Here is a 13,139-nt window from a genome sequence, read left to right on the forward strand (position 1 = left end):
TCAAAACGACGCTATAGAGCACTGCACACCAGAACAACTAGACACAAGAACAGTTTTTTCCCGAAGGCCATCACTCTGCTAAACAAATAATTCCCTCAACACTGTCAGACTATTTACTGAATCTGCACTACTATTAATCGTTTCATAGTTCCCATCACCAATCTCTTTCCACTTATGACTGTATGACTATAACTTGTTGCTGGCAATCCTTATGATTTATATTGATATATTGATCATCAATTGTGTTGTAAATGTTGTACCTTGATGAACGTATCTTTTCTTTTATGTACACTGAGAGCATATGCACCAAGACAAATTCCTTGTGTGTCCAATCACACTTGGCCAATAAAAAAAAAAATTCTATTCTAATTCTATTCTAAAATATACAGGTAGTCCTCAGCTTAAAATTTCTGTTGTGAAGTGAGCCATTTATTAAGTGAGTTTTGTCCCATTTCACAACCTTTCTTGACACAATTGTCAAGCGAATCACTGCAATTGTTAATTTAATAACTCAGTTGTTAAATGAATCTGGCTTCCCTATTGACTTTGCTTGTCAGAACATTGCCAAAGGTGATCACATGACCCCAGGATGCGGCAACCATCTTAAATGTGAGTCGGCCGCCAAGCATCTGGAGCCGCTGCTCCTCATCCGATTCGACCCGACCCGCTGCCCGCGGATGCAGAAGGGAGGATGGGAGGCTCCCGCCGTGCAGACCCGGAGGTTTGAGATGGGGGCATAGCCGCACGGAGCGCGCCACGGCTGCCTAACAAAGGCAACCGAGGATTGTTCCCGAAGCCCCTGAGGAGCGCCGAATCGGACGCTGCCCGAGTTCGCCCAACTTCCACCCGCATTCCGACTTCCCCAGAGGACCTTTGTCTCGCCACCTCTGGGACCGTGGCGAAGGCCATGGAGCTAGGCGTCCTAAGGCTTTGAGTGCGCCTGGGCTCCTTTGTCAGGGGCGGAGGAAGCGCCACGACCAGCATTTGCGGAGATTCGCGGCGCCAGCGAAACGCTGCAATCACACGCCTCCCAAGTGGCCCTTCGACCTCCGAGCCGCAAGCATTCCCGGTGCAGCGGCGCGCCTCGGTCCGGGCGACACTTACAGCCTCTGCGCTCCTCGGGATGTTCTTAGGAATAGCGCGGAGCCCCAGCCCGTGACAGTCTACCGTGGTGCGCTGCAGGCGCATGGTGTGGGCAAGCGCCGCCGGACGCTGCAAACGGCCGCCCAGGCCAAGAGGCAGGCTCCTGCCCGCAGCCACACGCCGCCGGACGCTGCAAACGGCCGCCCAGGCCAAGAGGCAGGCTCCTGCCCGCAGCCACACGCCGCCGGACTCCGCCGGCGCTCGGAGCCACTCCGCATCTGCAACCGGCAGCGGCGGCTTCCTTGGGGCCAGGACGGGGGCCGCACCCCACTGTCCACCGAGAATTTGCTGCGGGCCAATAAAAACTGACCCGCGGGCCGCAGTTGGCCCGCGGGCCGTAGTTTGGACACCCCTGTTCTAGAGACAGCCGTTCATCCAGGAGGACGCCTAAGTTGCGAACCCTCTCCATCGGGGCCACTGACTCGCCACCGATGGTCAGCCGCGGATTTAGCTGACTGTACCGGGATGCCGGCATCCACAGCCACTCTGTCTTGGCGGGATTGAGCTTGAGCCTGTTTCTCCCCATCCAGACCCGTACGGCCTCCAGACACGGGACAGCACTTGATAACCGTTGGGGTGGTCGGTGTGAAAAAGTACAGCTGGGTGTCATCCGCATACAGCTGGTACTTCACACCGAAACCACTGATGATCTCACCCAGCGGCTTCATGTAGATGTTAAACAGTAGGCGAGAGGATCGACCCCGCGGCACCCACAAGTGAGGCGCCCGGGCCGACCTCTGCCCCTGTCAACACCGACTGCGACCGGTCGGAGAGATAGGAGGAGAACCACCGATAAACGGTGCCTCCCACTCCCAATCCCTCCAACCGCGCAGCAGGATACCATGGTCGATGGTATCAAAGCCGCTGAGAGGTCTAATAGGACCAGGGCAGAGGAACAACCTCATCCCTGGCCCTCCAGAGATCATCCACCAACGCGACCAAAGCCGTCTCCGTGCTGTAACCGGGCCGGAAACCGACTGGAACGGGTCTAGATAGACAGTTTCATCCAGGTGCAAGGGAAACTGATATGCCACCATATTTCTACAACCTTCGCGAGCGGGTTGGAGACAGGACGATAATTACCTAAAACAGCCGGGTCCAGGGAAGGCTTCTTAAGGAGGGGCCTCACCACCGCCTCTTTCAAGGCGGCCGGGAAGACGCCCTCCACCAAAGAAGCGATCGTAATCGCCTGGAGCCAGCCTCGTGTCACCTCCCGAGTGGCCAGCACCAGCCAGGAGGGGCACGGGTCCAGTAAACACGTGGTGGCATTCAGCCTAACATATAATATGATATGCTTCTATTATGACTTTAACTATTTGCCATCATTTACATTAAGCAACCCTGTTATTTTTCATTTCAGATGTAATTATTTTGCTGTTACACAATTTTGCTAGCCTATTTATAAATTCTAAAACCTCACCCTGCAATGTCTGCAAGAACTCTAGTTACTGAGTGGTTTAAATGATAACAAAGGTTACTTATAAATAATATAAGTTATCCAGTATTGTTAGAAAATTAAGTTTACACGATTTAACATAAGGACAGAGCTGGAGAATGAAGACCTTGGAGGTCTTCTAGTCCAACCCCCTACTCAGGTAGGAAGCCGTATACCATTTCAGACAAATGATTGTCCAACGCTTTCTTAAAAACTTCCAGTTTTGGAGCATTCACAACTTCTGGAGGCAAGTTAGTCCACTGGTTAATTGTTCTAACTGTCAGGAAATTTATCCTTCGTTCTAGGTTGGTTGTCTTTTTGATTAGTTTCCATCCATTGCTTCTTGTCCTACCCTCAGGTGCTTTGGAGAATAGGTTGACCAACTCTTCTTTGTGGCAACCCCTGAGATATTGGAACACTGCTGTTATGTCATCCCTAGTCCTTCTTTTCATTAAGCTAGACATACCTAATTCCAGCAACCATTCTTTATATTTACGGGACCGCCTACTGCTACCGAATACCTCTCACCGACCCGTGCGCTCTCACAGAGAGGGACTCCTCAGGGTGCCGTCAGCGAGACAGTGTCATCTGGCGACACCCAGAGGAAGGGCCTTCTCTGTGGGGGCTCCCGCCCTCTGGAACGAACTCCCCCCAGGACTTCGTCAACTCCCGGACCTCCGAACCTTCCGTCGCGAGCTTAAAACGCACTTATTTATCTGCGCAGGACTGGATTAGTTTTTAAATTTGTGGGTTTTTTAATGGGTTTTTTATTATTTATTCTAAATTTTAATTTCGGCCAATTGAATAAGTTTTTTAATTGTATTTTAATAGTATTTATATTGTAATATTATTGTCTATTTTATCTGGCTGTGAACCGCCCTGAGTCCTTCGGGAGAAGGGCGGTATACAAATTTAAATAATAAATAAATAAATAAATATGAATGCACACTGTACAATTTACAATAGTGTTATCACAATCACACATCACAATACATTAATGCATACTGAATTTACTTCTGCAGCAAATAATCCTGGCTTGTTTAAAGCAACAAGCAATGTTCATATATTCTGAGCAGCCAGAGAGGAAATAAAAATAAGACACAAAGACCAAATATTTTTGTAATTGCCAGATCCTGACAGTTATTTACATGTCTAATTCTGGGTTATTGGGTGGGCTTTTTATTAATGTGCATTATTTACATGTCTAGTTGTGGATTATTGGTTATTGTGCTAATGTGATATTCTGATGTTACGTTGCATAATTATAGGTGAAAGTTAATCAGTTTTGGGATATTAGCTAAGCTGATCAAAATTCCTTCATACATTCCCACCTCAAAAATGTAACCAGCTAATCCCATAAATAAATCCTTTCTGCTGAATTTCCCCAAAGTTGCTTCTAGAGCTGCAGCTGAAGCCATTGCTAGAATTAGGAAGACTGTATTTTTCTAAAAATCATTTGGTTCATATTTCTTTCCTTACTGTTTGCCAATAAATATATGTGGTTGTTCTACTTTGTATGTATCTTACAGCTTTTCACATTAGTATGGGTTGCTATCTGTTAATAATACAACTCATTTGCTGTTGGTTCTTAAAATAAACTATTCCTTTGTAGTTATTGTTGTGGGGAGAAATTCAAAACCCAGGACTTTGATTCAATATTTTTTTCTTTTTAACAAGAACTTAACGTTATTTGGTGGGGGAAAAATGATTTAGTTCTGTACCTTTTGGTGTAAGGTTTAGGATTACAATTGGTTTTATACCGCAGAATGGAAGTATCTGAGAATATTGTCAATCCAGCTAAGCCGGACAGTCTGAGGTTAATCTTAAAAAAAAAAAAAAGGCTTGCTGGTGAGCCTCTTAATACAAATTAGCATCACTCTGAAGGCATCCAGATGAATCCCTCCAAGAGGCCGCATATCGCTTGTACTTTATGTAGCGCTAGCTGATAACCCAGCGTTGCCCGGGTATTTATTTATCCCAATCCCATATTAGACAGGAAAAGCCATCGCTCATTGTGGTGAGAATTAGAGACCTAATTGCCCTGGCCAACAGCCAGGGAAAAATTCTACAGCAGTGGTCCTCAGCTTAAAATTTCTGTTGTGAAGTGAGCCATTTATTAAGTGAGTTTTGTCCCATTTCACAACCTTCCTTGACACAATTGTTAAGCGAATCACTGCAATTGTTAATTTAATAACTCAGTTGTTAAATGAATCTGGCTTCCCTATTGACTTTGCTTGTCAGAACATTGCCAAAGGTGATCACATGACCCCAGGATGCGGCAACCATCTTAAATGTGAGTCGGCCGCCAAGCATCTGGATTTTGATCACATGACCCCAGGATGCGGCAACCATCTTAAATGTGAGTCGGCCGCCAAGCATCTGGATTTTGATCACATGACCCCAGGATGCGGCAACCATCTTAAATGTGAGTCGGCCGCCAAGCATCTGGATTTTGATCACATGACCCCAGGATGCGGCAACCATCTTAAATGTGAGTCGGCCGCCAAGCATCTGGATTTTGATCACATGACCCCAGGATGCGGCAACCATCTTAAATGTGAGTCGGCCGCCAAGCATCTGGATTTTGATCACATGACCCCAGGATGCGGCAACCATCTTAAATGTGAGTCGGCCGCCAAGCATCTGGATTTTGATCACATGACCATGGGGATGCTGCAACAGTCACACGTGTGAAAAACAGTCATAAGCCACTTTTTTTTTTAGCGCTGTTGTAACTTTGAACAGTCACTAAGCAAGCTGTGGTAAATCAAGGATTACCTGTAATGTATGCTACTCAAAAAAGAGGTGCATGGGGGGATTGTGTTGCGCTTTTTTGTATAATAGTGTTGGCCTTAAGGTGATTTAGTGCAGGGGTCTCCAACCTTGGAAACTGTAAGCCTGGTGGACTTCAACTCCCAGAATTCCCCAGCCAGCTCTGCTGGCTGGAGAATTCTGGGAATTGAAGTCCACCAGGCTTACAGTTTCAAGGTTGAGACCCTGATTTAGTGGGTCTCAACCTTGAAACTGTAAGCCTGGTGGATTCAACTCCCAGAATTCCCAGCCAGCTCTGCTGGCTGGAGAATTCTGGGAATTGAAGTCCACCAGGCTTACAGTTTCAAGGTTGAGACCCTGATTTAGTGGGTCTCAACCTTGAAACTGTAAGCCTGGTGGATTCAACTCCCAGAATTCCCAGCCAGCTCTGCTGGCTGGAGAATTCTGGGAATTGAAGTCCACCAGGCTTACAGTTTCAAGGTTGAGACCCTGATTTAGTGGGTCTCAACCTTGAAACTGTAAGCCTGGTGGATTCAACTCCCAGAATTCCCCAGCCAGCTCTGCTGGCTGGAGAATTCTGGGAATTGAAGTCCACCAGGCTTACGGTTTCCAAGGTTGGAGACCCCTGATTTAGTGGATTTCACAATTGAACAGTAACCTGCATCTCAGTGTCTCTGGTTTAAACCAATCTACTTCACTATTTAACATAAGGACAGAGCTGGAGAATGAAGACCTTGGAGGTCTTCTAGTCCAACCCCCTACTCAGGTAGGAAGCCGTATACCATTTCAGACAAATGATTGTCCAACGCTTTCTTAAAAACTTCCAGTTTTGGAGCATTCACAACTTCTGGAGGCAAGTTAGTCCACTGGTTAATTGTTCTAACTGTCAGGAAATTTATCCTTCGTTCTAGGTTGGTTGTCTTTTTGATTAGTTTCCATCCATTGCTTCTTGTCCTACCCTCAGGTGCTTTGGAGAATAGGTTGACCAACTCTTCTTTGTGGCAACCCCTGAGATATTGGAACACTGCTGTTATGTCATCCCTAGTCCTTCTTTTCATTAAGCTAGACATACCTAATTCCAGCAACCATTCTTTATATGAATGCACACTGTCCAATTTACAATAGTGTTATCACAATCACACATCACAATACATTAATGCATACTGAATTTACTTCTGCAGCAAATAATCCTGGCTTGTTTAAAGCAACAAGCAATGTTCATATATTCTGAGCAGCCAGAGAGGAAATAAAAATAAGACACAAAGACCAAATATTTTTGTAATTGCCAGATCCTGACAGTTATTTACATGTCTAATTCTGGGTTATTGGGTGGGCTTTTTATTAACGTGCATTATTTACATGTCTAGTTGTGGATTATTGGTTATTGTGCTAATGTGATATTCTGATGTTACGTTGCATAATTATAAGTGAAAGTTAATCAGTTTTGGGATATTAGCTAAGCTGATCAAAATTCCTTCATACATTCCCACCTCAAAAATGTAACCAGCTAATCCCATAAATAAATCCTTTCTGCTGAATTTCCCCAAAGTTGCTTCTAGAGCTGCAGCTGAAGCCATTGCTAGAATTAGGAAGACTGTATTTTTCTAAAAATCATTTGGTTCATATTTCTTTCCTTACTGTTTGCCAATAAATATATGTGGTTGTTCTACTTTGTATGTATCTTACAGCTTTTCACATTAGTATGGGTTGCTATCTGTTAATAATACAACTCATTTGCTGTTGGTTCTTAAAATAAACTATTCCTTTGTAGTTATTGTTGTGGGGAGAAATTCAAAACCCAGGACTTTGATTCAATATTTTTTTCTTTTTAACAAGAACTTAACGTTATTTGGTGGGGGGGAAAATGATTTAGTTCTGTACCTTTTGGTGTAAGGTTTAGGATTACAATTGGTTTTATACCGCAGAATGGAAGTATCTGAGAATATTGTCAATCCAGCTAAGCCGGACAGTCTGAGGTTAATCTTTAAAAAAAAAAAAAGGCTTGGTGGTGAGCCTCTTAATACAAATTAGCATCATTCTGAAGGCATCCAGATGAATCCCTCCAAGAGGCCGCATATCGCTTGTACTTTATGTAGCGCTAGCTGATAACCCAGCGTTGCCCAGGTATTTATTTATCCCAATCCTATATTAGACAGGAAAAGCCATCGCTCACTGTGGTGAGAATTAGAGACCTAATTGCCCTGGCCAACAGCCAGGGAAAAATTCTACGCAGTGGTTCTCAACCTTTATAGTGCTGCGACCCCTTTAATACAATTCTCCACGATGTGGTGACCCCAACCATAAAATTATTTTTGTTTTGAATTTATCGCGCCTGAAGCCGTATTGGCTACAATCTGAACTGCTTGCGATTGCCTTTAGAACGGAGGCATTAAAGCGGAGACTCCTCCCCTATTAAAATTATCGCGCCTGAAGCCAAATTAGGCTAGCGATTGGGAGTGATTGCAGCTGGCTTGAGAGGGAGACATCAGAGCAAAGATTTCACTCTTTTTTAATTCATCGCGCCTGAAGCCGAATTCGGCTAGCGATTTGAAGAGCCTGCAGCTGGCTTGTGGAGTCAACCATTGGAGCACGATTCTTCAACTCGCAAGTATACTTCCCATATTTCCGATGGTCTTAGGCGACCCCTGGCAAATCATCATTAGACCCCCAATGGGGTCCCGACCCACAGGTTGAGAACCGCTGTTCTACAGAGAACAGCCTTTGAGGTAATTATCTGCATTAGCAGGCACCTCCCCCAACAATTTGCCCTCTTTGCTTGAAGCTGAGGGCCTAGGGGTTCTTTCTTTCTTTCTTTCTTTCTTTCTTTCTTTCTTTCTTTCTTTCTTTCTTTCTTTCTTTAAGAACCAATCCCCCTTACGAGAGGGAGCCCCCTTGTGGAGTATTGTGAAGCCGTTTCCATGGCAACTCCATTGTGATGTACATTAGAAGCCATTTTAAGGCACAAGAGGCTGTATCTTAACAGAATTTGAATACAAAATGCACACTATCATTATCAAAAGTACTGTGATTTGACACTATAGATATAATTCATTCCTTTTCATTTTAGCAGCCCAGACGTTCCAGAGTTATGCTGGAACACACACAAACAGAGACACGCACACACACACACACACACACACACACACACACACCCGAATACAGCCGTATTCTGTTATCCGTGACAGATTATTTCTCTATTACCACATCCAGCTGATTGAGAAGCACTGATCTGGATCATAGTCATAAGTGCCTGTTCCTGCAGGTAGAATGCTAAATTATTATTTTGTATACATTTCAATAAGCTAATTTCTGATAAATTACATTGTAAGCTACATTGTAAATATGGCAATTATGTTTCTCTAAGGAAATAATTATGGAGAATTTAAGAGTGCTTCCAGACAAGACTTGTTTTGTATAAAATATCCCATCTCACAGCAGTGCCAGCAACCTTGGAACAACAGATAAAAAGGTGTTAAAGTGAAAAAGTTAAATGAATTGACAATGTATTCTTATTTATAGTGCCGGGAGCTATCCAGAAACACCTGTGGAACAGGCTCATCCCCATTTTTTATAACTAACTGTAAATAATATAATGCCTTTTATTTCTAATTCTTTTTTCTTTCCCCACCTGTGCAAAATACCAAAGAGATCAGACTAAAGTGTATGCATATGAGTGTATCAGTGTTAGTTTTTTCTCTGTTATTAATGCTTTGTAGCATTTAATAAATACAATATCCTTAAATAATATCCTTAAATATAATACCCTTAAAATCTGAGCAAGTTATTTACTTGTAAATATTGTATCAAATATTACCCAAAAAATTGGTAATATAAGAATATTACCAAATTCTTATGATCTTGGTAATTTAATGTTCTGATCAATTTCTCTCCAGGGCAGTTTTCTTGTGGAAGCAAACACTGTGATGAAAAAGAAGGCTTAAAGAGCTGGGAGGTGAATTTTGGTTATATTGAACATGGGCAAAAGAAAAATGCACTTGTTAAATTAAGTAAGTCTGTCGTGTAGTCAATATTTATCTCCTTTTCAATGGATCTTAAATGTGTAGAAAAATAACATTAGGAGTTTTAAAAATATAGATGAAGGGAAATTCAACTACAACATATGCAAAAGAAAGTACAGTTAGGTCCATTCATGATAGATTGACAGTTAATTTCTGGTGCATAAAATTGCACCCCCATGTGGCTCAAACTGCTACTTTTTCCTTATTTGTGGAAAAGTTTGAAAATGAAGGGCATCAGGAAGGTTAATTAGTCAGCTGACTTTCAGCCATCACACAGTCTAAGTAGATACACAATCATTCTGACCAAAGATGACCCAAGAACTTTGATTCCATGTTATAAATTGTTGCTGTTAGTTGCGAAGTCGTATCCGACCCATTGCAACCTCAAGGACAACGTTCCTCCAGCCCTCTACCATCCTCTGGAGTCCATTTACTGTAAGCTCACATCTACTGCTTCAGTGACTCCATCCAGCACACCTTCTCTATGGTCCCCTTCTTCTTTTGCCCTCAATCTTTCCCAGCATTAGGTTCTTCTCCAGTGAGTCCTTCCTTCTCATTAGGTGGCCAAAGTATTTGACTTTTATCTTCAGGATCTGGCCTTCTAAAGAGCAGTCAGGATTGATCTTCTCTAGGATTGACCGGTTTGTTCACCTTGCAGTCCAAGGGACTCACTCACAGGAGTCTTCTCCAGCACCATAGTTCAAAGGCCCCAATTCTTTGGCGCTCAGCCTTTCTTATGGTCCAACTTTCATAGCCATACATTGCAACCGGGAAAACCATAGCCTTGATTTTACGCACTTTTGTTATAAATTAGCATTAGGGATTTTTTTTCTCCTATAGAGATTTGCATTGTTTATTTCAATTTATTGATTTATTTCAATTTGAGTTATTTAGTTAGCCCATAGAAATGCAAAGTGAAATTTTATATATGGCAATCCCAAAGTATAAAATAACATTTATATGTGTATATATGTGCCTTCAAGTCAGGGTTACTACTATATTAATATTGAGAGCCCCAAAGTGCTTCTGGGTTGAAAGGATTGAATGGTGACATCACCGTTGCCCAGGGACGCAGTTGGGCTCCTTTGATGGCCCCATTAAATTGCCCACCAAAGTAGTACACATCTATGTACTCGCAGTTGCCCTCTACTTGCAATTGCCCACTTTCAAACTGTTGGGACAACAGGAGCTAGAGCATGTGATGGGAACTCACCTCAATCATGAGGCAGCAACTGGGTCTTGAACGCGAGCCTATTGATTGTCAGCCCAGCATCCTAACCTACTGAGCCACTGTGCTCCGATAAGTCAATGTTGACTCCTGAAAACACCCTGGACAAGCCAGTGCTGTTTTCTTGACCAGCTTAGTGGAAGTGATTTGCCCTTGCCTGCTTCCTAGGGCTGAATGAGAGAGGCTGGCCCAATGTCACTCAGCTGTCTTTGTGTCCAAGGCAAGACTAAAACTCTGTTTCCTGGTTTTTCTATTCCAGTGCTGTTAACTACTATATATAGGCTCTCAAAATCATATTAATTTTTAATTAGGTATGCATTTAATGACAGTTATTGGTATCCCTCCTATTTGTAGGCAGTTTCCAATCTATGTGTGTGTCTCTGTGTGCATATAAATAAAATATGTTTTTCTTTTTTAAAGGACTCTGTCCGGAATGCTCTTTCAAATTAAATTTTCATCACAGGTAATGCACCTTTCAATGAATATTATTTTGGTTTGTCACACAGTCAGCCAGATGTTTAGACTAGATTTGGCATTTTGATCTATCTATCAAGTGCTTCCCAAGGACCTGGGATAAGGGGATGCTGTTGTTTGATGGTATTAAAGGAATTGTTTCAGGTTGCAAATAAGGCTGCCTTTTGCAATTGACTAATAGCGATTTTATCAGTGCCGATGTTTACAAATGGGTCTCCTGATGTTTTGGGATTGCACCCAAGGCATTTATTATTATCATGTACACAAACATGTGAAATCACAGCTGCCAGTTCTTTAGCTAGTGTTGGCCTTCATGTGCATTGTGTATGTTGTACTATATCAGTGTAGTATATAAATGAACATGGCCTTTTGTAATTGACAAGCAGAAATTCTGTCAATGCCCAGATTTTCTAATTGCCATCCAAGCTTTTTGGTAGGACACCCAGTGTGTTGATAACCATTGGGACCACCACTGCTGATTTATGCCATAATCTTTAACCTTTGGTTTTTAGATCTTGATATTATTTTTATATATACAAAAATATGAAATCACACCTATCAAATTTTTAGCTGATCTTGGCCTTCATGTGCATTTAGTCCTTTACAAGAACCTTGGATGATGTAAGGTATTGGCATAGTATATGAACCATTCCCAGCCACCTGGCCTTTTGTTATTATTACTTTTACCATTTACTATTTAAATTTTATTTCCAGATATGTTTGATTACCACTTTAATAATCCTAGCTAGTATGAGTAAAAGAAGTGTACTTTAACACAGTTGTAAAACCACCCGCCACGCTCATAAGTTCATCAAAGCCTGACACCCTACATTCCACTAACAGACACATTGACCTACAACCAGCCTATGAACCCCTCAGAATCCAAATCAACTTCCCAGCCAACCAGAGGCAGCACCGACCCTCAACCAACCCAGGCAACTCCCCCCCCACCAGCAGTTCCCCTCCCAATGTCCTTGACCTGATGTAACCTCCCTATTACAAGATCCGTCACAACACTGATGACTCATACCTGACTCATCACAAAACCCATCACAAGACCCTCACTTGACACACCCACACCTGAAGCCCTTATAACCAGAAGAATAGGAGCATCCCCTAAACTCCGCTGAAGATGTTACTTAGCCTGGTAACGTAATGTTCAGAAACCAACCTACAAGCTTCATCATCACAGCTGTAAAACGCCACATTAGCTAAGCCTACGTCAAGTCCAAGGAACCAAGAACAACATGAAGAGTTTCTTCAGAATAATTTTTTAATTGTTGCTAGTCTATAGAAGTTTTGCCAGACTAAAGAGCATATATGCATAACTACTAGATACACCCTGCAAATTGCTTCCTCCATCCTCTTCCTGCCTCCCAGACATCCCAAGCTTCTTTGTCCCTTGGCTCTCTGAGCTCCTACCTCCTCTGACTCTGGCCCATTTTCCACCATATCCTGTTTTGTATTGCCAACCTATTGCTGCATAATTGCCAACCTATTGCTGCATAATTTAAGGAAAACTAGTAGAGAATTTACCTGAAAGATAAGCAGAGCCTTTATTTCTATTGCGTCATTACTTGATTGGTAACACCATTACAATTCATTCATCCATCCATGTTTAAGAAGCAAATTAGTATTTTTAATACCAATTTGTCAGAGAAACTGTGTGTAGGTAGCCATTGCTTGCTCACGAACTAGAAATACACAAGTGCACAAGCTTGCCTGTATGTGTATAATCTCTAATTGTATAAGGACAATAGTCTTTGTGGTTAATAAATTGTCAGTCTTTTTTTTCCAACATGGTATCAGATTGATAGATACCAGGACTCCTGTTTCCTAATCAAAAGACTAAGTGCTAACATTCCCAGACATTTTTGAGGTTAAAATTCAGTAAATTCTGCTTAGAATCAACTCGGCACATATCAGTTCAATTGAATTCAGATACTTTTTGAAAGCAGAAAGATTGGGTCACATTTATCTGTAATACAAACAGAAAAAAGTATATATTCCTTATTCTAATTTTGTGTAGGCTAGAAACAAAATTTGGGCAGTTTAAAAAAATCATATT

General features: G+C 42.5%; 1 protein-coding gene across 2 annotated transcripts in view; it reads left to right on the plus strand.

The window, feature by feature from the left end:
* Nucleotides 1-13,139, plus strand: part of LOC131200684 (protein FRA10AC1) — a 44,037-nt gene that overhangs the window by 20,380 nt on the left and 10,518 nt on the right. Inside the window, exons 9-10 of one of the 2 annotated variants that reach the window (XM_058187822.1) lie at nucleotides 9,244-9,357; nucleotides 11,018-11,060. In XM_058187822.1, the coding sequence (XP_058043805.1) occupies nucleotides 9,244-9,357; nucleotides 11,018-11,060 (157 nt within the window). Of the gene's footprint in view, nucleotides 1-2,936; nucleotides 4,614-9,243; nucleotides 9,358-11,017; nucleotides 11,061-13,139 lie in introns of those variants that run through there. The other variant, XM_058187823.1, reaches the window with a different exon arrangement.

Source organism: Ahaetulla prasina, chromosome 6 (assembly GCF_028640845.1).
Source record: "Ahaetulla prasina isolate Xishuangbanna chromosome 6, ASM2864084v1, whole genome shotgun sequence".
Taxonomy (NCBI): Eukaryota; Metazoa; Chordata; class Lepidosauria; order Squamata; family Colubridae; genus Ahaetulla; species Ahaetulla prasina.